The following is a 24,738-nucleotide window of genomic DNA, read 5'->3' as shown; positions in this document are numbered from 1 at the left end:
CTGTCAAAAAGAAAGGGCATGTAAAGCATGTATTTGTTTGCCTCCTATCCAGTTCACCAATATTCCTATATGTGATATATCCTACAGGCAGAACCCAAGTTCCCCGCTCCAAGAGTGAGATGGACAATATTGATTCAGAGAAGGTTGTAAAGAGGTCTGCCACTTTGCCACTGCCAAACCGTACTTCATCGCTGAAATCAAGCCCAGAAAGGTGATCTCAACTAAGCTGTATATAGACCAATTCTCAAAGAATATCTGAAAGCTGTCAAATGGGAAGGGGATAAAAGTGTGGGATAAAAGTTGTGGCCTTAGGTCCACAACTCCAGTTAAACTTTTTTGGAAGTTGGATATGTAGTTTTTACTCTGAGTCTTTTACTAGGTGGCAGCGGACTCCTTCATTGTCACAGCCCAGTCCCCCGTTCTGTCTGTCTTTTTCATCAGGTGTCACACAGTTTGTTGCATAGTCTCCTGTCTGGGTGAAGAGTTGGGTGTCATGCTTATACAATGCCTACCACATAGGCACAGTGGAAACTCTTGGCCCAGTGTGACACTGTAAAGGCACCTCAGAATACAAGAAAGTAGTGATAATTGTGGAGAAGCAAAATTTGGATTTGAGTCTTGGTAAAAACTTAGTTTTCCATCTCTGAGGAGTCTTACCCATATAAACTTTCTTGCAAGTAGGTTCTAGTCAGCAGTGTCATTTCTGATCTTTAGGATTACTTCCCTCCTGGCTTTTTTTGCTTTGTTTATTACCATGTGTTTTTAACCTCTTTGTAAAGTAAGGAATGCATATAGAAATGAAGGGAAAGTAGAATGAGCAAAGAATATTTTGTCCTGCTGAATTTTCCTAGCTCTTGAACTGTTCCTCCCTCCTTTACCACCTTTTACATGCTCCTAGTGTTTTTCACTTGCTGCCTTACATGAGCAAAGCTGTAATTTGACATATCTCAGGTCACTGAGCATTTCAGGTCACTGGATTAGGAGAAAAAGTTTACTGATAGAAGGTGTCGTCCTTATGCAGGAATTTAAGACATAGTGTATTTGCCCTCTGAGAAAACTCTTGCAAGTGAAAGGATTACCATCATTAATGCTTCCTATTATCTAGTGGCAAACCAGTGCCTCACCAGAATTTTCTTTGTGATTGGAGTCTTAAGCAATCAAGTTAGTCTGGACAGGAAAGATCATCCTTATTGAAATTTGTAGGCTGTTTGTATGCCAAGCATTTTGGCTGTCATCTTGCCTTACTTTAGAAAGAAAAAAATTAAATGGGTTGTCTTTGTCTCTTCTCAGCCAGCGGAGAGAGTTTAGGCAGATCAGTGGTTTGTTTCTGTCCTAGCCAGATCAGAAAGGTAAGGGAGAGAAAACCTGGAGCAGCAGTTTTGTGTAGATGCCTCAGTTTTGTTTGGTGAATTCTGGGTGAGATGAATCCACATACACATTGCCAATCAAAGACAACATGCCAAGAGCAAAATCAGAATTAGTTTATCATCTTAAAAGGGCTGATTTCTTTTTTTTTTTTTTTTGACAGCATTTGTTACTCTGCATTAGGGATCTGATTATATAAATTTTGAGACCAGGAGGACCTTGTAGGATATGGACCCTGAATGCTTTGTGACTGTTGTTGTTTCAACTGTGTTAGTATAAGCACTGCACAAAATTATTGTGGTTTGGGTAGTCAGTGGACTGTTCTTAGCTATATTAAAATAGAGCCTGAGATAATTTATTCATGTACCCAGAAAAAACCTCCTCTTGGAATCTAGAGTGCCTTCAGAATCCAGAGCAGTGGTAATCAGGTTATCAGTGATGTGGCTAAAAGGCAGAAGTTTAGCAAAAGCAATTTAATCTGAGTTCTGCTTAAAGTTTGGACATGTTTCTATTTGTGAGCTTAGTTGAAGCCCATCATTAAACTGTTTCCAGTGGGGAAAGATTTAGAAGTCTGGAAGTTTACTGAAAGTTCTTAGACTAACCCTCCTCCACTCCAATTATTTCAGCAGCTGAGCTGTTTCCATCTCTGCCTGTGATAGACAAACACATGGAGCCCTATCTGAACTGTTCCTCTTCTAGCAGTCTTCTTTCCTAGATTAAAAAAAGTACCCAGATTAAACCATAATGAATGGGGCGAAGCATCAGTCCAAATTGAGCGTTTATTTCCACAGAAACCACAGTATTTTGGGGTAATTGATCTTTCTTGCCTCAGGACTGACTGGGAGCCTCCAGACAAGAAGGTTGACACCAGAAAATACCGTGCAGAACCCAGGAGCATTTATGACTATCAGCCAGGGAAGTCCTCTGTTCTGAACAATGAAAAGATGGTAATGTTTGATTTATCCTAGTTTGTGGCTTTATCCTGTGATTATTAAATACTCTCTAAATGCTTGTGTGGTTCTATTTGGATGGGATTCCTTATGCTGATGTTGCAGTGCTCGTGTGATGTTTTTTTGAAAACTGTTTTGCATAACTTCCTAACATTTTTGTTCTCTATAAAGCAAGATCCAGGGGGGATTGAGAGGCTTCTTTCCTTTTGGACGTGTTGTTTTCCGTGTTAAGTATGGATCACTAACCCTAGTTTTTAATCCATGTTTCACACTGTGACCTGTTCAGCAGCTGTTTTGCCAGCTGTACTTTTTCTAGGGCACAGCATTAGCTGATGCAGGAGGGTTGAAGGCATTATGCAACAGAGAAGGCAGGTTCAGTTTCTATGTTCCTCTGTTGCTTAAAACACTGAACTAGTTTTCAGAATGTCTTTAGTGTGCCTCAGTGGATGCCTCTGAGGTGCATTAGGATATGGTTATTTTCTCTGGATTGCTTTTTTCCTCAGCTGGATCTCACCACTTCTGTGGCAGGACTCAATGTAAGCTCTCCAGCTATGGTGGAATGTAACTTGGCATATTAAGTGAGCTATTACCAATTTCAGTCTGAATTAGTAAGCAGTGCTGTGAATTGTGACAGCCAGGGACATACAAAAGTCTCTTTCTTCAGCCTTGGTTGAGAATACTTGAGAAGGGATAGGCAGAGAGGTGATGCTAACCTCATCGCCCAGTCCAGTATAAATCAGCACAGATCACTAAAGGTGTCCTTCCATGGTGCAAGTGTGACACTGTAACTGCTAGAAAATACTGAATGCTGTTAGTAGTGTATAAAGATAATGCATAAAGATATAATTGTTCTATTAAAGGCATTGATTTAAAGGATTCAATTAGAACTGCTAATTGCATGTGAGTTTCCAAATGTAAACTGGACTTTGTACCTTAACAGCTCAGATGTTGATCCATGCATGGAATAGATAAAGGAATATCCTGAAAAACCTGCCTAGGATTTTACACAAGAGTGAATAACAATTTAAATCAATAGAAATGTAAGAATCAAGTCTGATGTGGGACCTGATGCTTCTCCTTAGTATTTTGGTGGGTTTTCTTTTTTCCTTCCAAGTGTAATCAAGGTCCATCACTTTTTGAAGATGCTGCAGCCAACTTCTTTTCACACCTGTGTCCCTTCATTGACTTCAACAAAGTTGCTCCTGATGGGGGCATGATCCTAGTGCCTATTGCAATGGGCGGTGGATGACTCCCTCTTGATACCACTGGGTGTTGCCTCAGCCCATTAGAGAAGTGCCATTGAGGAGTGGTTTGAACATGGTATGACACCTCCATTCCTGCAGTCCATCCTGGAGCCAGATTTCCGCTGACTTAAGCATCAATTTTGTCTCACGGTAAACAGACAAGATTAAAACTTGTGGCAAAAGGCCAGCTTCATCTGTGTACTTGAGCATTTGCAAAAGGTCTGTCATCACCAGTGGCACTGTTTACGTGTTCAGACTTCATCAGGTATTGAACTGAGCTTTGGAATCAGAGTCTAAAAGCCACAAGCCAAACCATTATCAGCATAACTGAAAAACATTTTACGTACAGAGCTCATCAAAACCAAGATGAAAGTGATAGCTACGCTACTTCCAATGTTATTTTATGAGCTTTAATTTGAAGCCATAGACCAGAGAAGAAAGAAGGCCTTGGGAGTTGTAGCTTCACAGTTTCCATCAGTCTCATTAAATAGAACAGTACCATAGTGGTTAGTGACTGCATCTTTCAGGGAGGTACAGGAGATTTGTGAATGTCTCCTGATAATCACACCCACAGCTCTGACTAACAGAATCCCAATCCAAGACCATTTCAGAGCAATGAATAGCCTCCTGTTGATATCATTGAGCTTTGTTTTAATGTAAACACAGTTATATAAGATGAGTGCTTTTAGTTGGAGTGCAGTAAATAAAAAAGAGAGGTATCGATTCCTTTGTGCCTTTAAGAAATAGCCAAATCATTCTCCAGGCCATCAGGCATTAAACATGATGTAACTATTTATCTTGTGTTGCCTCTCATTCAGCATCAATCCTGAGCTCTTTTCCTAGAGCTTTTTTTTTGTGATGCTAGTGGCTATGGCAGAATCGGGGACATCCAAGACCAGCACTTTCGTCAACTGCCTCAGTAACCCTGTCACAAAATGATTTCCATGAGGACATTGTGCATCTGTGGGGCTCCTTCTTCCTTGTGATGGAGCACTTGGGATCATACTGGCACAGCAGACATTATGTGCTTATATTTTTAATGCACGGAGATCCACTCTGCCTTTGACTAGGTACACTGAAATGCAAGAATTAGCTAGATATCTTTTATCCCACACTTTTGGGGAGTAGTACCTCAGAAGGTTTAGCAATGGACTTTTATTCTCTTACCTCACCAGCAGTGTTTTCAAACAGCTACAACTATTTCAGTTTTTTTTTTGTTTCATTAAGACAAATGGTATGAATGAAAGGGACTTTCCTTTTCAGCTGTACTGTTTTCTGTCCTGTCTGATTTTCCTTCATTGTAGTTTTGTCTGATACTCTAACATTTATTTGTGAAGAAACATGTAATATTGTCGCTCTATCCATCCTTTCAGAGGTCTTTCAGGATGCGCTCTCTCTGACATGTGTCTCGTATGATTTAGAAAACCACCTTCCACTCTGTTTGCAGTGTATAGAACAGGGTTTCTCACATGCTCATGTGCTGTTAAAGATGCAGTATTTGATTCAGGTCTTACTGAGTCTCTCTTTTTTTAACCAAACTAAGATTTAAAATAATAATAATAATGTATATGCAGCTTTTGACTTGATAAAAGTGTCTGACAGTAGGATTGACGGACTGCTGCTCTCTCTGCTTTTACATTGAGTCTCCCTGTGACTCTGGGCAAGCTCTGCAGAATCTCTCTCTCTTTGTGGGTCTCCTGACCTGTAAAATGCAATTCATTCATATTCATGTTGGTCACAATGATGCTATTGGGCTTAACTGATGTTTTCAAAGCAGTTCATGGCCTTTATGAGAAACGTGCTATAGAAATTCCAAATTATAAGGTTAAATATCTACATTTTAAAATGGAAGCCATGGGATCTGCATCTCTAACAGTCCCTTTCTGTGTATTCTTTGCATAATGTTATCCTTCTCTTTCTTCCATTCCCCTATCACCAACTCCTTTAGACTCGGGATATAAGCCCAGAAGAGATAGATTTAAAGAATGAACCTTGGTATAAATTCTTTTCGGAATTGGAGTTTGGGAAACCGGTAAGTTTGATAGTTGCAATGACCAATGAAGTCAACCTACCTTTTTTAAATTTTTTTATTTTTTTATGATTGTCACATCTCTTTCCTAGGCCCTAAATCTGAAACAGCTGCCTTACTCATTTAAAGATGTGATTGTACATAATGTCATCCTGGTACTAACATAAAGCAGCTGTTCTGTGGCCACTTTTAGTGTTTTGAAGCCATTTACAAACATTCCCCACCTTTCAGCACTATGTATCAACAAGGTAATATTTTTTCACACACCATAGTTCAAACTGCATTTTTGTTGTTAACATTAGAAATAATACCCTCCTCTCATTCTTAAAAGTCCTTATTCAAAGCCCTTAGTCTCCTTCTGCCTAACAAGATCTAGGATGGCTGACAGGTAGCTTTTAAGTCAAGGAGAATTATTTATTCCTGTTCCTGGCTTGTAAACTGTAGATCAGTAATTTCCAGCTCTACATAAACTGATCATGACCTTGTTTCCTGCTTATTTCCTTATGCATGTAGCTGCCCATTGGATAAAATGGCATTAGCCTGTGTTGAACAGCCCTTGCCCTTCCCTGAAACCAAAGGAGTTTGAGAACAGTGTTCTTTCTTTTCAAATGGAGCTGTGTTGCTATGTGTGGAGAGAAAAAAAAGGCTTTGATTTCCCCTTTGGAAAAAGATGAACTTAAGCTTAATTATTCAGTAGGACAAATAACATTTTGGTGGAGGGAACACATCGGTGGTCATGGCTATTGGGGAAAAAATGTGACTTTAAAGCATTTTATGGCTTGGTTCTTACTGATTAAACACTATTAACTTAGTTATTAAATACTGTGTAATAAGCTACTCTTACTGCACCAGAGGGTCAGTATCAGCCTCTCACATGTATTCAAACATAGTGATGGTTTCTCATTTCTGCTTTCCCCTTGATGTCAGTAGTCAAATGCCTATGCACACAAATTTTGAGTGCTGCTGAGATTCCATGTGTGTACAACAAAACAGAAGTATTTTTTAAGGTTCAGTACTGTCTTCAAAGGCAACTGCACATGGACACTAGAGAGCAGATTTCCTTTAAATCTAATCTTTGTTCTGGCAGAGGTGGCAAAGTTCCTCTACACAGAATGTAGCTACCTGGAGTTGTGTGCTCAGTCTGATCACATCGTAAAAATAGTGTAATTTTTGCTGGAAAGCAAGAATGTACAGTGGTTGAGTAGTCTAGTCTTTCATAGAAAACTATGTTTTATAGCTATGGACCTTCCATACTAAGCTAAAGAATTTTCTGCAGTGTTTGAGATGAGACCTCCTAATGTTTAGGCAGTAAAAGTCAGATAAATCACACCTTGATGAGGCTTTTAAGTGTTGTCAATGTAAGGATTTAACGCCTCAGAACTTGTAATGGTTTAAGGTTTCCACAGTGAGAAGAAATCTGTTTATATTTGTTGCCGTGTAATTAATAGCCATCTGGTTTTGCAATGAATGAAGGGAAGCTTTGCCATCCCTGTGGTCTTTTGAGTTAGTGTGAGTTAATGGAAAATATGTAAAAAGAAAGAAAAGCATTTATGCCCTTGGTCCTTTCTACATGTGGGGGTATACCTGTTCTTTAGATGTGTGGATTTGTGCTTTTAGTGTCATGCAGCCTTGGCCTCATTCCAGAAGAGGGTATCTCAGGGCAATCTGCCTCATGTTCAGCAGACCATCTATTCTGGTGACAAGTTGCCCACCTTGCTCAGAGCACTTTTGTCAAGTGCTGCTCTCTTATAAGGCTTGCCTTGAACTTGCTTCAGTTCCAAAGCCATGCAGCCATGCTTCCCAAGAACAATGCCAGTTCCTGAATGTGGAACTCCATAAATAGTGCGTCAATGTCAGGCACTTGAATTCAGGATGCCATCTCAGACTTTTATAGCTGGCAAGCCTTTTCTGAGCTTTGTTGCCACAGCCCAAAGAAAATGCTTTTTGTAGCTTTGCTCACTGCAGTCATGGGAGTCCGGTCCAGTCTTTTACTCTGCATAATCCTGCCTGATGCTTACATGTTCATCCAAACAGGAAAAAAATCCATTTTGAAATCGGCCCTTTCAGTTGTAGGATGAATTTTAAATAGCTAGTTCCCAAACTTTCTTGTGTCCCACTCTGTCCACCAAAAATCCCCACAAACAAACCCCCAAACCAGTGAAATAAAAAATAACAACTCTGCATTCTCATTGCCCCACAATGCCACCACAGGGAAATCAGCCGTTTGTTCACATGGTATGTATTCGTACGCTGATGGAAGTGAGAAAGATTTTCCCTTTTCTTTATCAAAGGCCCTTGGTTTACCCTTTCATTTTGAAAAGAAGAATGAGCAAAACAAATGCTTTTTATGACTGTGTGGTTCCCCCACCCACCCCCATTTTGTTTTGGTTTTTTGTTAAGAATGCTTTAGGCAACAGCTATGGGCACCTTCTAGAGAGTCCAAAATCCCATAGAGCACCTTGCAGAAAAAAAATTCTGAAAACAGCCCCTTCCACACTGCATGTATGTTCCCTTTTGCCCCGCAATGATTTCTTGATATTTATGCTATTGCAGATTTATTCCTCTTTCTCTCTCTCTTTCTCTGTTGTGGTTTGTTGTTATTTTATAATTTCTTTTCAGTGTTGATGCAAATTCCCTATTGTATTTCCCCTCTGTTCTAATCCAATTTCCATATTCTCTGTGATGTCTTTCCTTATCTTCATTTCCTCATTTCCTTCCTCTGCTTTCCATCAGCCTCCAAAAAAGATTTGGGATTATACTCCTGGAGATTGCTCTATCCTTACTAGAGAGGATAGAAAGGTAATTGTGTCTCACGTACGTTGCACTACAGCATCTAGCGTGTATATATGTGTGTATGTGGTTTTCTTTTTTTTCTTGTAGCATTGCTTGGGTTTTGTGTGCTTGTGAGTGATTTTCTTTTTTAATTGGGCTTGAGCTCATTAGCCTAACAATTAAGTAGCTAGTAAATTGATTTAATAAACAATTCTTAAATCATAATCAGCCATAATTTAGAGTGGTTGTTTTGCTATCTTGACTTGCAATGATAATTGTACTAACAGCATATTGCATATTATTACAGTATCTTTTTTTTTCTTTACAGGTGGGTTTTATAACTTTATGGATTGTAGAAATAGATTCTAGCAGGCCTGTGCATCTCTTGATTTTAATGTTAATTGCCTAAAACTATTTCCTCTATAATGATTGAAACATGATTAGTTGCTAGTGATTTTCTCTGTATTGTCCATACCACCATCCTCTTTTTCAATTAAAAAAGCTCTCTTTTTTTTTTTCAAAATTAACATTCCTTTGGTTTCCCCTAACCCTAAGCATTGTTTTCCCATTCTTCTTCTCCTTCTTTAACCAGAGTGATCTAGAAAAAGACCTCTACCTCTACCAGACTGAGTTAGAGGCAGATTTAGAAAAAATGGAGAAGCTTTATAAAGCACCACATAAAAAGCCACAGAAGGTATTTCCTATTCTTTTCATGCTGCCAATCCCCGTTTCCAAACTCTCTGCTCTAATCTATTCACTGCTGGATGATTATTAAATGAGGTTGGGATAAATAATGGTTCTGAGTGTTCTGACTGCATGGCTTGCTGTGTCGCTGTCAGAAATAATAGAATGTGATGCTGAGAATCCAGCTTGAAATCCATTTCAGATACAGTGATTTCGTCTCTCACCCCACCACCACGTCTGCATTCGGCTGCCCCCACCCCCATCCCAGTCCCCATTTCAGGTTTAGAGTTCAGTGTCTGCAAAAAACCCTCTCTATTTTTCACATGAATAGGCAGCAGCAGCAATCAGCTTAAAATTCTTGGTTGGCGTGTCACGTCATCATCTCGTGCCTTTCAAGCGTGTTGCCATCTACTCTCCCTTCTTACAAGCCCCGCTCTCTGCTTGGAGCTCACGCCAACCCAAGATTTTGGATATTCCTGAGAGATTTTACACAATTTTCCTTATGCTGCACCTCGCCATGGCCTTCTAGGGCAGGTCAGCTGCTGCTGCTGCTTCGAGGGTCTGCAGCACTCAAACCATGAAATGATAGATTAATTGGTAACACGCCATTTTTTCTTTTTTTTTCTGTTGCTGATTTTTTTCGAAGCTGCGGCATTTTACCAGGACTTGGAAAAGCTGCTTTTTCAAAGCCAAGATTTGCTTTTTCTTCCTAGATAGAAATCCTCACATAGATGAGGGGGCACCAAATAGAGAATTGCTTCTAAAATTGCCTTCAATTTTTAAATAATGTGTCTAAGAAGCATTAGATGGATTTAAAGCAAGCGGCTAAGAACTGGCTTTTGCTATTGAACCTGTGCAGCTGGCATTGCTTCTCTTAAGTAAGGAAACTGAACTGAAATATTGCTTTTCTTTTTAGAGCTTTGATATTTTTTGAACGCTGAGGAATGCATTGTGCTGCAGAAATGTAATACACCTTTAAAGCTAAGGCGGGCAGTGACCGGTTGGGGAAAGCTTGGGGAAATAATTATGAGCATGTGTCTCCTGGTCGTGGCCCAGCTGGTTATCTCTTCTTGCTTTTGGCTTTATTCACAATGACTCATTTGCGGACAAAAGAATAGGCACTGCGAAAAGGCATCGGCTGTGCTAAAAACCTGTCACTGCCCTGAAGGAACTCACGAAAATTGTTGCTTTTCTGCAAAGACATTGACAGCTTAAATTGCATTTAGATTTAAACCTCAATGTCTCCTATAGGCTAATATTGAAGCAATAGATGGAAAATTACTTAAGCAAACCTTTTTCTTTCTCCTCACATGTAAGTGCATATCAATGACTCCTTTGTTTGGACTTTTGCAGAATACAGCAGGTGTTACTCCTCTGGAAACTTCCACAGACCATTCTTCCTAGTAAGTTTTTCAATTGCTTGTTGATGTCTCTTTTAAAATCTGAGGTCATGTAGGACGGGGTGTTGGATGTTGGAAAAACTTTGGCTTTTTGGGGGATGGATATAGACAAATGCATGTACCATAAGAATTATACGTGTGCTTTAGGTGAGTCCTGGTACACTGTCTGCGTTTTGATCCAGAATGTGTTTTGAAGTGATTACATGAGTGATTGCATTGTCTAAGTAAGATTTGCTGATTGTGCTAGGCAGTGGCTTTAAAAAAATCAACAGACCTTTAACTTCATTTGATGAATTTTGCAAATTGACTGTATCTTCATGCAAGTAACATTATTGTGTGGAATACACAAAGATTGTTTGTTACACATGTGCAATAGATTGGCTGCTGCTAGGTATTCCATGTTACGTGCACCAGATCAGATGGATGCCGTTGATGAAAAGCAGTAATTTTCCAGCCTACAGGAAGGGAACAGTGGTAGGAGTAACAATACTTCTCAAAGATCTATTGGGCACTGCTTTTTCAGCAGAATATGTAATGAACAGTATATTTTGTGTAAATTAGTTGTACATAGAGTTAGTTTGTTTTAGAAGAGGAGCGCACACACACAAAATGCAGAGCAAAATGCTGAGCTGTGTTGAGTTACTTGAGTTATCCTGAGTTATTTGAGCCACAGAGCCAGCCCCTACTGTGAGCCTACTGCTCCTTTTAATTGTACTGAATGCTTCATGTCCATAGGCACAGTGATCCCCTCTATGAGGATGGTTTGTTAAAAAAGGCAGTTTCTCCTCCAGATGTCCATTAATACTGTGTATGTTCACTGCCCCTCTGGAGGCCTTAGAGATCTTTCAATCTTCACAAAGTACTTCTTTCAATCAACACAGTTTCCTTCTGTCTGTGTTCATTCTGCTGGGAAACCCACACAACCACCGCAACTGTTTCATTTTGGTAGGAAGAGAGCAGTAAAATAAATAGAAATCCCAGAGATTAGCATAAATATTGTATGCTTGCAAACAACTGGTAGGGTTTCTGTTCATGTGGCCCTGTCTGTGCCACACAGAGCATTCAGGAATGCCAGTGGAGAGGAAGCAAGCTGAGTATGCTGGGAATGGGACACAAGAGTGAGGCCCGGTGGAGTTACACATTTTTCCCTGCCCTGCCATAGAGGGCAGAGAGAAAAGATAGTTGGAGTTTATTGTTTCAGGGTTTTTTTGCAATGTTGCTCTCCCTTCATTCACCTGATGTTGCAGGCTGCTTTGGCTCCAATGCAGTACTGCTTGCTGGCCTGAATAAGGAGCAGCTAGTAAAGAGATTCACCAAATGCCTCCTCTGTCGCCCCCAGGTTTAGTCCCAAAGGAGGATTGTTTTAACTCTTTGGTTTTTAACAACTAGGTTAACAATTAACCTCAGGGCAATCATTATTCCCTGCAGCAACTGGCTGGGTTTCCTCAGGTACCTGAAAAAGAGATGCACTCTTTATCAAAGAGATAACACTGATAAACAACAGCTTTGTAGCTATGGGTCTGTTTGAGCATTGTCTAGGTTGAAAAACTGACTGCATTCCCTTTCTCTTTCATGGTGCTTTTCATGAGCTTTTCCTCCAGAAAGCAATTTATGGGACTGCATATGACCTGGTTTTCCTTGTTTCTGGACAAGTCATCTTTGTGATCCAGACATTGTGTAATTCCACCTCCATAGCCAGTCCTATGATGTGTTTAAAGCTTTCTCTTTACCCCAGAAGTACAGCATCTATCCAAAATAAACAGATACATGTACAAATTTATCCACAACAAACATTTCCAAATTCTCATAAATTTGAATCACTCTTGGACATCAGGATGTCAAATATTTCTATTAATTGGAAAATCTGTATATTTTTATTTTTTCAAATTTTCCAGCAGTCATGCTTTGGCCCCAGAATAGCTTTGTGTGAGACTCCATCTTATTCTAAGGAGCCTGGTTGAGCAGGAGAACTGGTATCAGATTAGCTTAGCTTTTAGGAAAGCAATCTGCCTGATTGCTTAGTAAGTTTTTTGCACCTGGAAAGGCAATTTATACCATAGCATTGCCAGTTATTATTTTGGAGAGAAAACAGGGAAATCTAGAAATCAGATGCGTAAGCATACTTTTGCTTAGGTTCATGACTAGAAAAGGGATTTGCAATAAATGCCCAGTCTTTAAAAACCTAAGAAATTAAAATTGTACTAATTTTAACATAATTCTGTTTATACATATGCATGGTAGACCTAGAGTCCAGGATTTTTTATTCCATGTAGTGGAAGCCTCTGGCAAAGCTAAACAAAATTGTGTGCATCTGAGAATTTCTCTGGCAATTAAAATAGTGTAGAATCTGTAGCACTTTACTATTGCTTCTCTGCACAGTCCCTCACTGATGGACTTCAGAAACTGGTCAGGGGATCTTGAACTGTAGTGTTGGCTGGGAGGCTGAACTGGGTGAGGTGACCCCCTGAGCAGCTGTGCTTTGTAGGCATGGGACAGGCATGGCTGGTGTTTAAGGAGAGAGAACTGGAAGCTGGAAGGTTTTGTGTACTTCTAGCTAGCCAATGAATTTCATTGTGTCTGCAAAGAAATCATGCATCAACTCTGTGACTGTTGTCTCATCTGTAAAATAGAGGAATGCTTTCCTGCTGCCTGTTTCCTGGGGGACTAAGACTGGAGAGTTCCCTCAAGTGGAGGATTCTTTGGTAGTGCCAAACACAGAACACTATTGCAATGTATTCATAACCTCTTCATCAGCATCAGTTCTTCATGCACAGTCTATTCTGTGTTCACAAGTGTGGTTTTCTCTTACTTTGCATGAAGCTCTCTGCAGACAGGTGTGACCTCCTGGTGTCCCTTTCCTTTTTCATGTGTATTTCAGCTCCACTTATTCACCCAGCTACCATGCAGTGAAGAGGGAGTCAGAGCTAGCTGTGGGGGACCCTGCTGCCTTGGAGAATGAAAGGCAGATTTACAAGAGTGTGCTGGAAGGTGGAGATATCCCATTCCAGGGGCTGAGTGGTCTCAAGCGACCTTCGAGCTCTGCTTCCACAAAAGGTAGGTGGTTAGAGCACAGTAACCACTTCTCCTTCTGCAAAGTGTCAAAAGCCAGGTGATATGGGCAAACTGTTGCAAGGTTTAGAGTCCTATTCAAGCCAGTTGAGATTTATGCTGTCCTTCCTCTCTGCCATCCCCAGTGTTCCCTCCTTTTTTCTCTCAGACCACAATGGCCAATATTTTTAATGATGCCTTTAACTGATCCAGGTTCCTCTTGTCAAGAGAGATCAGCTCCCTCCATTCAGCACTTCAGCCACAGCCCACACCCTCATGTTCTTCCTCAAGGCTGCTTAGGCTGGCCTTGCTATCCATCTGCTCCCACTGCCTTGCCATTCTAGAGCCCTTCCCTGACTTCTCTGTTCTTCCCACAGCAGTATCTCAGCAGGCCACAGCAGTCTGCTGGCCTGGCTACCCTGGTGTAGCTGGTGCCCTGTGCTGCTCAGCCTCCTGCCTGCCAGGGCTGTGCAGAGAATGCACTGACACTGAACCAGCAATTGCTGGCTGAACCAGCCCTGCAGGCTCCAGGAATGTGAGCCAGAAGAGACCAATCTCCTCCTCTTCCCTCCCCCTATTGCAGACTCCCTAAAAGAGACAAGGAAGAGCATGACTCCCATCAGGGAATTGTACTGGGGAATGTATCTCTGAGCCAACTTCAACCTAAAAATGGCTTGAGATGGGGAGAGGACTGGAGAAGGAATGTGCTGGGTTTCTGAACTACTCTCCCTAAAAATAGTACATCATACCAAAAAGGTCTCTCTGTCTCCATCTTCCAGCTGTTTTTCAGCATTTTGTCAGGCCTGTAGGGCAGGGAGTCAAACTGGATCTGAACAAAGAAATCTGTTCAAATAGTTCCCCAAACTGCAATTGAACCTGAATGGTTATTTTGACATTTGAATGTGAACTCAAATCGGAAACAGACCTAAAAACTGCAGTCTAAGCTGAAACCAGACTGAATCCTATTAAAAAAAAAAAACAAACAATGTCCTTATCTGACTTCTTCAATTTTAAAGCAACCATGGCCAACCACATTGTCTGAAGGACACTCAGCTTATTCCTAGTATGGGGAATCTCTAAGCAGGCATCTCTTGGGCGAAGTCAGCTGATACGGTGTGCTTGTGCTAGCACAGTCAGCCTCTGATTGTTTTTTTCCTCCCAGGAATAAACTGTTTGGCAAGCACTGTGGTGAGACCATAGTAGGTGTGATTACAGGCTTGGTATTAAGCCATTTTTGCAATGTTAGTGTCTCTGCATTCTTGCTGATACCCTGATCCTGCCCAGAGTTCAGCTGCCCTTTTCCATGGTGCCACAGCTTCCCTGGAAGCTCATGATGCTTAGCACTTTTTAGGAGGGTACCTTAAAAGTGCTCCAGATTTGCTTCTGGCCAAGCCTCTCATTTTCAAAACGTTAGCAGCACTTCACCTACTCCTCTAAGTGTGGCTTGTTTTACAGTTTCTTCCTGCTTTTCTTTATGTTTTGGAATTTTGTTTCTTTAAGGTGCATTTTATGAAATCCAAGCATGTTCTTTCTCCTTTCTCAATAGCTTTCTAGCACTTAAGCTAACAGGTTGTATTTATTTTATTCTGCATGCTTACCAGTGGATCGTAAAGGTGGGAATGCTCATATGACTGCACCCTCTTCAGTTAATAGCCGAACCTTTAATGCTAGTCATACCAGTATGTTAGGTCACGCATGTAAACATAAGAAGCCTTTATCAGCTGCCAAAGCCTGCATTACTGAAATCCTCCCTTCTAAATTCAAACCCAAACTAGCAGCTCCAGCTGTTTTTGTGCAGGACAAGACGGGTATCTTGCTGTCTCATGAGAAAGCTCAAAGCTGCGAAAACCTTCGTAGCTCCACCACCTTGTTTGATAATAAAAAGGCTTTCATGGTAGACATAGGGGAAAGCATAGAAAACATCTTGATGAAGTCGAAGCAAGAGTATGCCATTAAATCTGGCAGTACCATGAGCCTGCAGGAGTATGGTACCAACTCTAGGAAAGGCTACCTGTTCGCTGCCTCCAGAAAGAGTGGGGTGGAGTTTACAACACTCTATAAAGACATGCACCAGATCAACCGGTCCAGGATCCATTTGGACACAGTCTCCTCCTGCAGCGTGAAGGATATTGCATCTCAGTTTGAGAATGAAGCAAAGGACAGGATGGAGCAGAGCCTTAGTCGAGAGGATTCAGAGCAGATCCCCAAAGACACCGTTTCCTCCCGTATCAGTGCCTTTGAGCAGCTGATCCAGAGATCCCGATCAATGCCCTCACTTGACTTTTCCATTAGGCAAAACAAACCCACCACTTCTCTTCAGTCTAAAACTTGTCTGAGTGCTGCATACTCTGCAGAGATTCTTCTGGATTTGTCAAAAGCACACCAAGAAGAGAAAGATGTTGCCAGCTTTGCAGATAAATCCTCCCGCTCCTGCAGCAATGTGGAAGACACAGCTTCAGATGTCAGTGATGTCATCCCTATGGACACACTCTCAGCTTGCACTGATGAGATAGATCTTCTCTCAAATGCCTCCAATGACAGTGGCAGCAGCAGCAGCAACCTGAATGGGCCGCAGAAGCATAAAATCAATAGATGCAAAGGCGCATGCCCAGCTTCCTACACCAGGTTCACTACCATCCGAAGGCATGAACAGCAGCAGTCCTCCAGGAACACTGATTTCAAAGGGGATGTCTATGGGGACAGGCATATGCTCCCCAGAAATGTCTACCTAATGAGCCCACTTCCATTCCGATTGAAAAAGCCCTTCCAACACAAAGCCTGCAGAACTCCGCCCCCAGACTGCCTGGCAAGCCTGGCAGTGCCTAGCCCTGAGAACCCAGACGACCCCATACAGCTGCAGAGTGTAGGAAACAAGAGTCACCACTCCCAGCACCAACCCTGCTCCAGAAGTGGGCCTCTTGCTCCCAGGCGCCTGTCCTCCTTTGACATTGTGGAGAGGCTTAGCTACTTCCCCACCATGGGATCTAGCCGGGATAGCTTCATGGGCCGGGCTGACATTCCTGACTCCTTAAACAATGGGAACCCTGTTTCATATGCCCTCTGCCACAGCCTGGACACAAACAACAACCCGCAAAGTGAACTTGGGACGTACCTAGGAGGTGGTTTTTGTGTTCTTTACCGGTGTCCCTTTATCTGTCTTCTTTCTTCCATTCTCCTCCTCTTTTCTTCCACAGCCCTTGCATTTTTATGTCCCACCTTTACATTCCCTGACTCTCTGTTTTTTTTCCCCTAGTGTGTCTAATGTCCTTTTGCGTGTCTTGCTGAGCAGTTTTGTTCAGGGCTTATTAACAGCTGCACTTCTGAGAAACAATTTCCGCTGCATTTCTAATCACATCAGGTTCAATTTATCTCTCAAGCAGCTCTGGGGATGCAAGAATCTCAACATGAGATATTTCTAGTCCTGTATCATTTACACACGTGGGAATTAGAAACCAAACCCAGATGATTTTTGATTATTGCTTTAAGGAGTAGTTTCTCAAGGTCTAGTTGTGTTTGCGTGTGTGTATTAAACTTTTCTCAACAGTAAAATGCCAAATCATACTTTGATGACAGTCATACTTTGATGACAGTGAATCTTTTCTTCACAAAGTCCTTCTATGTCTTTACTCTTTCCTGTATCATTATTTTCTCCCTGTTCTTGGATCTTTGTTCACGTGTAGAGCCCAAAAGGGAAAAAAATGAAAATGGATAAATAAACAACATCTGATTGGCAATTTGGTCAATGGCAAGTGAGAATCCTTACTGTCATAATGGAAACAAATTGTTTAAAAGTATCTATTTTTTTCCTTTCTGGTTATGCTAGATAAATCCACGTGTATTTTAACTTCCTTATGTTGTTTTGAGGTAGATTCAGAATCACCAAGGCATTTTGCACCAGTTGATTACATGGAAACTCCAGAGGAAATTCTCCGCAGGCGGCATGATGATAAAGAGGTAATGCCCTCCTTTATGGCCTTATAACAGTAGTAGCAGCTCCACACACAAGAGATACAGCATTCAGCCTTACATAAGGGCAGCTTGTATGTCCATGGCTATGTGTCCTGGAAGTTAAGAGTAACAAGCAGTAACTAGTATGTTTTACTTTCAATACTCTCTGCCACTGATTTGCTGTGTAATGTGTATAGTCCAGTTCAGCTTGTTTCAAATAAACCTTATAGTTCTTATCAATTGCACAAAATTACATACAGAGGCTTTAAGTAATATAAAACAGGTTGGAAATGTGTGTGAGAAGTGGTACAACACCCTGGTACTTGCAGAAAAAGATTGGTAATCTGTAATTGTTCTTCATGCAAGCCACTTGAGTCAGTATTAACCAAACTGGTGAAAACACTATTATTCCTGTGGGGGTCCTCAAGTTTTGAGCAGTGAGTGTAAGATGTTTTAAGCTATCAGAACGTGGTAAGTTTTCCCCCAGTGCAAACTAGAATTCTTTATGGTGTCTGAAGTTGTTGTCAACAGAATGTAGCAGTCCTTTTTGAAATGGCTGGGTAACAGTGGGACAGGCTGAAATAATAGGAAAGCCACATAGACTTTTCAGCACTGAGAGTGTTCAAGCTGAGTTAAAGAAATTATAAAGTGCTTGCTTTCCTGCAAGATGAAACTAATTTCCCTTGCTGGGGGGTGGGGGGGGCAGTTTTGCTTTTAGTGTTAACTTTCTGGGTTCAGATAAGGTTTATACATGCTTTGAAATATGGTAAAACCTGTTCTTAATTCCTGTGTGAAAAATGTTTTTTGCTCTCTTCTCCTTTGAAAGTTAGTAATTCCCCCACTTCCAAAATGCAGCATGAAAACTCATGTAAGAACAAAAACCTGAATTCAGTAAGACCACCTGGTTTCAAATGAGTTAGCACACAGCTGAACTCTTCAGCCTACAGTCAGCCCCAGAAGGTGGAAGAATCCTTCTGTACAGATGCACAAGAATGCATGTTTCCATTCAATGAATGAAAGAACAGCATGCCAGAGACTTTAGAAATCCAAAATAATTTTTAGGTGTCTATTTACTTTATTTTACAAAGTGTGTTACAAGAGCCCAAAAGAAGTATGGGAGAACCTGAATGTGGTTAGGCACTCTCCCAAGCTCCTTGCAAGGCTTATGAGAATTTGATGCTTCGGAACTCAATGGGGCTGATTCAGGTCTCTTGGAAGTCAATGAGAGATACTTCTTTTTGGTGGAAGGGGGTTTAGATCAGGTCTCTGCATTATCAGCAATCTTCTTAGAAGCTTCTAAGACCTGCCCAAAACTTAGAAACAAACTCCTCATTGACTTCCATCAGCTTTGGATCAGATCCTCTGTATGAGCTGGATTTCAGTTACGCCGTAATGATGATGTACATTCTGTGTTTGTAAAATGAAAGGGTATTGTTTAGTTAGTAGAAACAATTATTTTATACTAAACTGCAAAGCCCAGATATTTGCAGGGAACTCAGAAATCTTAAGTCAAATTTATGGCAGCTTTTGAATGCCTTTAACTAGATGATTTACTGCCCATTTTATGCAATTTTATGGCAGAAACTTTTAGAGGACCAGAGACGGCTTAAACGTGAGCAAGAAGAAGCTGATATTGCCGCTAGAAGGCACACAGGGGTTATTCCAACGCACCATCAGTTTATCACTAATGAACGATTTGGGGACCTCCTAAATGTAGACGATACAGCAAAGAGGAAATCTGGGTCAGAGGTCTGTTTTAGTTACCTCAGTCTGCTGCTTGACCCAAAGCAATAATTGCCTCTCACAATATTGTGCTTTAGGCCGACATTAGCTCTTCAGAGAATGTTTGTTGGTTTTTTTCCACCTTCCCCTTTCCCATTCTGGCTTCATTTAGATCTGCTTTGACTTTTATGCCTGGTAAATTAATTGATATCTCTATACCAAGCTGCATATATTAAAGCATGCCTGCTGAGAATTGCTGGTGCACACCTGTGATGCATGCCTTTAAATATCAGCTACGTAGTCAATCGAAGGCATTCTACATCTTTTGCATCGTATTGCTACATTGTCTTCTTGTCTGTGCCTTATGCTTAGAAACTTCATGTCTTGTTGATCCGGGCCATGCGGCTGTCACATAGTTGTGGTTTTTTAGAAATACATTGTTTCTTCTCTTGAAACATGCTTAATGTCCTTTAGAAACATTCAGAAAAATGTCTCAGCATGTTTCACTGCGTTCAACCTGGTTGGACTTTCTGAAAGAGACAAAGGAGGAGGTACATATTTTTTCCATGAGCCCAAGGCACTTTTCTGGAGGGCTGGATGTTGTATCCAGGTGTTATGGCCAAATGCTTTTCCTGCCTCGCATGGATTGCTGCTGGGCTCTTGGCAGCAGCTGTTTCCCCAGCGGTGCTGCACTGTGGTGGTGGGTGGGGTGCTCACCATGTGGATGGAGTACACCTGTCTGCTCTTTAGTTTCAAATGCTCTGGAACCTCATCAATGTGACTGCTTTGTATTTTATGCTCTGCTACCAAAATGACTGTAAAGTTATCTGAATATTTCGTGGCCATTAGAAAATCAGCCAAGTAAACCTTTTAGAGCCCAGGCCTGCTGTCACCATACATTTTGGTTCTTTAGCCACTGAAGACTTTTTTTAAATGTGTGCCTAATTTATTCATATTTCCTTTTCACCTTTGTCTCTTTCCTACCAATTGATACAGAGTACATGGGTCACATTTCAGTATTCAGCAGGGCCAGGGAATAATAAGAGCCACATCAAATAACATCCTACTATTTTCCCCAGCTAGTAAATTTTGCTTTTCCATTCAAATGTCAAGAGAAATTTGGTCCTGGAGCCCCAGTAACTGTAGTTACTGGATCAGCTTTCATTCATCAGGGTTAGTCACATTAAAAGTTGACTGCTGTTAAATCCATTTCCTGTAGAGCTCCTAATTATTGCTATGCTAGAAGTTGGCACTTTGTGTCCTGGTGGGAGATGCCCATCCAGCATATTTGGACTGTAATACCAGTTGCACGCAAGCTTGTAGCAGAATACCTGCATTCAATTTCCTCCCCATGCTAATCTTAGCTGTAGAAGAGTTTGGGTGATTTTCCTCAGAAGAGGTTTGAAAACCTAATTATTATTTTAATGTTGATTTTGGTTTGTTTTTATTTTGTTTTGGTTTTTTTTTTGTTTTTTTTTATCTCCAGATGAGACCTGCTAGAGCCAAGTTTGACTTTAAAGCACAGACACTAAAGTGAGTACAGCTTGTTGCTCCTACCTGAAGTGTTCTTTCTCTGCTTTTTCCCCTAGGATGCAGCATTTTTGAAGTGTCATGTAATTGGACTTATGTTTTAGGGTGTCTTCAGTACCCAAAGCAAAGTTGTCCATAGTAAGGCAGGGAAAAGTAGTATGAACCTTGCAGTTCATAGCATCTAAAGGACCGTCAGGAAAATGTCTTCTTTCTCAGGGCATCTCTATCCCACATGATTTTTAGGGCAAACCTGCATTCTTTACTGCAACAACTGAGTGCTCTGCACTGCAGGTGGGTGGAGCCACAGGAGAAGATCATCTTTTTCACTGTGCAAAGGATAGTCCATGAGCAGAAGTTAAACAGATGCCCCACTCTAAGTATGTGGGGCCCTGGCTTGGCATTTTCCTCATTCAGGAAAAAGAAGTGTGCAGAGTGCTCATTGCTCTCCTGGCATCTAGGGATACATCAGCAGATGTTTCAGATGTCATTGTGGTACTTCCAAGTCCTGTTGTGGTCCTTTGGGTGAATCCCATGGCACTACTTGTTCTTTTTAGGGAAGATTGCTGTGAAGAGAAGGCCTGGAAAGCCTCTGTCTCAGCATGAGCCTGGAGAAACTCTCATATTAACATTGCTAGAGAGGGAAGAAAGAAGAACAGAATTCAGTGAAGGACCTGCATGAATGAGCTAATGTCCTGAGAATATTGTTATATATTCTTATAGGTGATGATTTGTATTAATTTAAATAGCATCTCCCCGGCACCTATAATAAAACTGAGGCAGATTAGGTGTAGTTGTTGTGTCCCTTGAGTAGAACATATCAGGATGCCAGACAGAAATAAAGCAGAGCTTGTAAAAATCATCTTAGAAAAGGCTGTGTTGCTTATTTTCCTCTGGGGACCCAAGTAGTAAGTTTATGAGCCTAGTACAAGCTGGCCACAGTTCTTCAGGCTGCAGACATTCATAATTTTAATACTGAAGCCTGTGGATTGAAATTCCAACTTTTAGCCCAGTTGAGGTCAGTGATTGCACAACTGCAGGCTGACTGTCAGTGCAACCATTGCAGGATCAACTTTGCCATCTGAGTATGTTAATCTAATCAGCAAACTAGCTCAGATTAAAATCATATGTCTCTTTGGAAGGTGCTTGTGACATGACTGTTTCAAAACATGAATTGAGGGCTGCTCATCATATACAACATGGAAAATAGCCAGAGTCATATTTGCCCCATTGCCTCTGAAGAGCATGTGGTTATTAGGACCCTCACAGGCCAACATTTTTGACAGAATGCCCAAAGAACAAGCAAGGTCTTGCACATCACGATATGAACAGAGTAATCCTCAACATTTAGCCTGTGCTTTGGGTGGAGAATGATGTGCATCAACATGCTGATGCACACCTTGGTACCTAGGGATTGCTGGACTGAAAAACACATCTGTTCTCCTCCAGTGAAGTTCTGATGGAGTGCTTGTGTTCTTAACAGGGAACTTCCTCTGCAAAAAGGAGATATTGTTTACATTTACAAGCAGATTGACCAGAACTGGCTCGAAGGTGAACACCATGGCAGAGTTGGCATCTTCCCACGATCATACATAGAGGTAGCTGCTTTCCTTGCAGGTGTTCTCTTTGTCCACTCCCTTTCTGCCTGAGACCACTTTATGGGCTTTGTGTATGAGATTTAGCTGATTCTGTTTGTTCATTCTAGTTCCTTCCACCAGCTGAGAAGGCTCAACCCAAAAAGCCGTTACCATTGCAAGTATTGGAATATGGAGATGCGATTGCTAAGTTCAACTTCAATGGGGATACCCAAGTAGAAATGTCCTTCAGGAAGGTAGGACTTCTGTTGTGTTGATTAATTGAATCCAGACATGATGATGTTTTTTAGCACTAGGAACTTGCAATTTCCAAATGAAAGCTCCAATGAAATAAACTGTATTCAGGCAGGATTCCTCCTCATCACCCATGTTTTTAATCCACAGACATTATGTAGTGCATTGCAGTTTTTGTTGCAGGTAGGCTAAATCAAGAAGTGCCAATTGTTTCCTTAGGTCCAACTGAGTGTGCTGCAAATCTGGCTCTGCAAGGCAAGTTAGATACTTGGTGACAGGTCTTTCCAGGTTGGTTAGATTCAGTGGAGGCCCACACAGTTATATGATAATGGTGATGTAGAAAAGGAGGAAACTGGACTCACTTTCCCCATACTACAAGCCAAATCATTGAGCAAGCCAGGTTCTGCAGTATTGAAGTGACTGGCTAGACTGAAGTGTGAAGGTGTGGGAAGGGGTTGTGTAATGCCTGTTCAGAAGAAAGTCAGCCATATTTAGATTAAGTAGCAGAATTTCTCCATCTTGACCAGCTTTATGTTTTGATGCTCAGATTAGATCTTCTCTGTCTTCTAATTATATATGAAGGTGAGGCTTGCAGTGTATATTAAGGATCTGGAAGTTACTTTGTCAGCAAAACTTGGAGAGACCACAGAGAGACCTAGGATAAACTGCAGACCTGTGCATACTTTCTATACACCTCATATGCCTGAGAGTCTCATGGTCAGCCTGAAACAGCTGGTTTCCATATTTAACTGGCTTTAGCAAGTAGGGTCTTGAAAATGTGAGCATAACTGAGTCTGCGGGCAGACCCAGTCAGTACTAGAAGATCTGCAATTTTTTCTTTCTCTTAACTCTTAATCCACAGTTTAGGATTAGGATAATTTGAAATAGGAATAATTCCAATTAGGAAATTGGAAATTGAGAACCACCAATTATTTTAGGTCAGCTGCATCAAGATTTAAAATGTAATCTGCTTTGAAATGATGAAACGTTAAAATCACAACTACATTGCTGTTCCTTCCCACAGGGTGAAAGGATCACGTTGATTCGACGAGTGGATGAGAACTGGTATGAAGGAAGAATCTCTGGCACCAGTCGCCAAGGCATCTTCCCCGTCACTTACGTGGAGGTGCTCAAGCGGCCAGTGGTCAAGAATGCCATTGACTATCCTGACCCACCCGTGTCCCTCTCCCCCAGCCGCAGCATGACAGCTTCACCACAGGTACTAGGACTAGATGCAGGCAGGCTCAACACCTTGCAAAACAGTGGAATATTGCCATTCTTGTGCAAGAAGCAATAGCTGAAAGAAAGCTGTATTTAAGACTAGAATTTTGTGCCATAAAGCCACGCGCTCCCTGTAGTAAACTTCAACTACAGGAAAAGGTGATGTTTCATTTACCGGAAAGGTTAATGAATGGATCATTTGGGGATTTGGAGACTCAGCTTTTTATCTCTGATATGTAGCTTGAATCCAGGCCAGGTTGAAAGGACTGCAGTTCACAGCCATGTGATTAAATTTCACTGCTGGAGATGGAATGAATTAGTGATCCAGAGTGATCCACTTCTTCTGGGTATGTGTTTACAGTTCACACACCTTTACTGTGATGAGGGGAATTTTACATTATGACTATTAGAAGTGTCTTAGTCTGTAAGGTTTTAAGTGCTATAGTCTGTAAGAGTCATTATATTGATCCCAGTCAACTTGAATTACGCTGTATACCTGTCCCTGTATGATCTAACTCATGACCAAGGTTTTTAGAGACAGGGTCAGGAGAACAGCCTGTATTATTTGAAACTGCTGCTACATGAGCTCAGGTTTTGAGAGCAGGTCAGTCTGGGATCTTCCATGAATATTAGATTCATTACAAACCATACTGCAGTTCAAAGCAGAAATCAAAATGGCAGCAGGTAATTATTTGGGGATCCCAGAATGTTTGCCATGGCAAATTTATCAGGGAAATAGTGAGTCTCTAAATCCCCCGATGTTTTGCTCCCATCCTGCAAATACTCATGCCAGGGGAAGGTCAGCATACATGTCTGGGTCATGGCCATGAGGTTCTGGTGCATCTCCCTCTTACCCATGGGACCAAAACAAGGTCAAGACTGCAAGAAACATAAGCAGAGAACTGGGATTGTGAGGAAGGGATATATGGTACAGAAAGGATAGGAAAAAAGATGCCATGACTCATGCCTGTTGTCTGTCTGGATCTTTCCTAAAAGGAG

The 24,738-nt window shown here is 41.3% G+C and overlaps 1 protein-coding gene across 1 annotated transcript in view; it reads left to right on the top strand.

Annotated features, from left to right (window-relative positions):
• Nucleotides 1-24,738, top strand: part of SORBS1 (sorbin and SH3 domain containing 1) — a 74,277-nt gene that overhangs the window by 35,796 nt on the left and 13,743 nt on the right. Inside the window, exons 12-25 of the mRNA XM_053948846.1 lie at nt 88-211; nt 2,198-2,312; nt 5,508-5,591; nt 8,322-8,387; nt 8,953-9,054; nt 10,398-10,447; nt 13,323-13,498; nt 15,094-16,611; nt 17,361-17,446; nt 19,022-19,189; nt 20,649-20,695; nt 22,173-22,287; nt 22,395-22,520; nt 23,543-23,737. Of these exons, the coding sequence (XP_053804821.1) occupies nt 88-211; nt 2,198-2,312; nt 5,508-5,591; nt 8,322-8,387; nt 8,953-9,054; nt 10,398-10,447; nt 13,323-13,498; nt 15,094-16,611; nt 17,361-17,446; nt 19,022-19,189; nt 20,649-20,695; nt 22,173-22,287; nt 22,395-22,520; nt 23,543-23,737 (2,972 nt within the window). The remainder of the gene's footprint in view (nt 1-87; nt 212-2,197; nt 2,313-5,507; nt 5,592-8,321; nt 8,388-8,952; nt 9,055-10,397; nt 10,448-13,322; nt 13,499-15,093; nt 16,612-17,360; nt 17,447-19,021; nt 19,190-20,648; nt 20,696-22,172; nt 22,288-22,394; nt 22,521-23,542; nt 23,738-24,738) is intronic.

Source organism: Vidua chalybeata, chromosome 8, assembly GCF_026979565.1.
Source record: "Vidua chalybeata isolate OUT-0048 chromosome 8, bVidCha1 merged haplotype, whole genome shotgun sequence".
Classification (NCBI taxonomy): Eukaryota; Metazoa; Chordata; class Aves; order Passeriformes; family Viduidae; genus Vidua; species Vidua chalybeata.
Note: the sequence above shows the minus strand (reverse complement) of the source record. Positions and strands in the feature narration are given on the sequence as shown.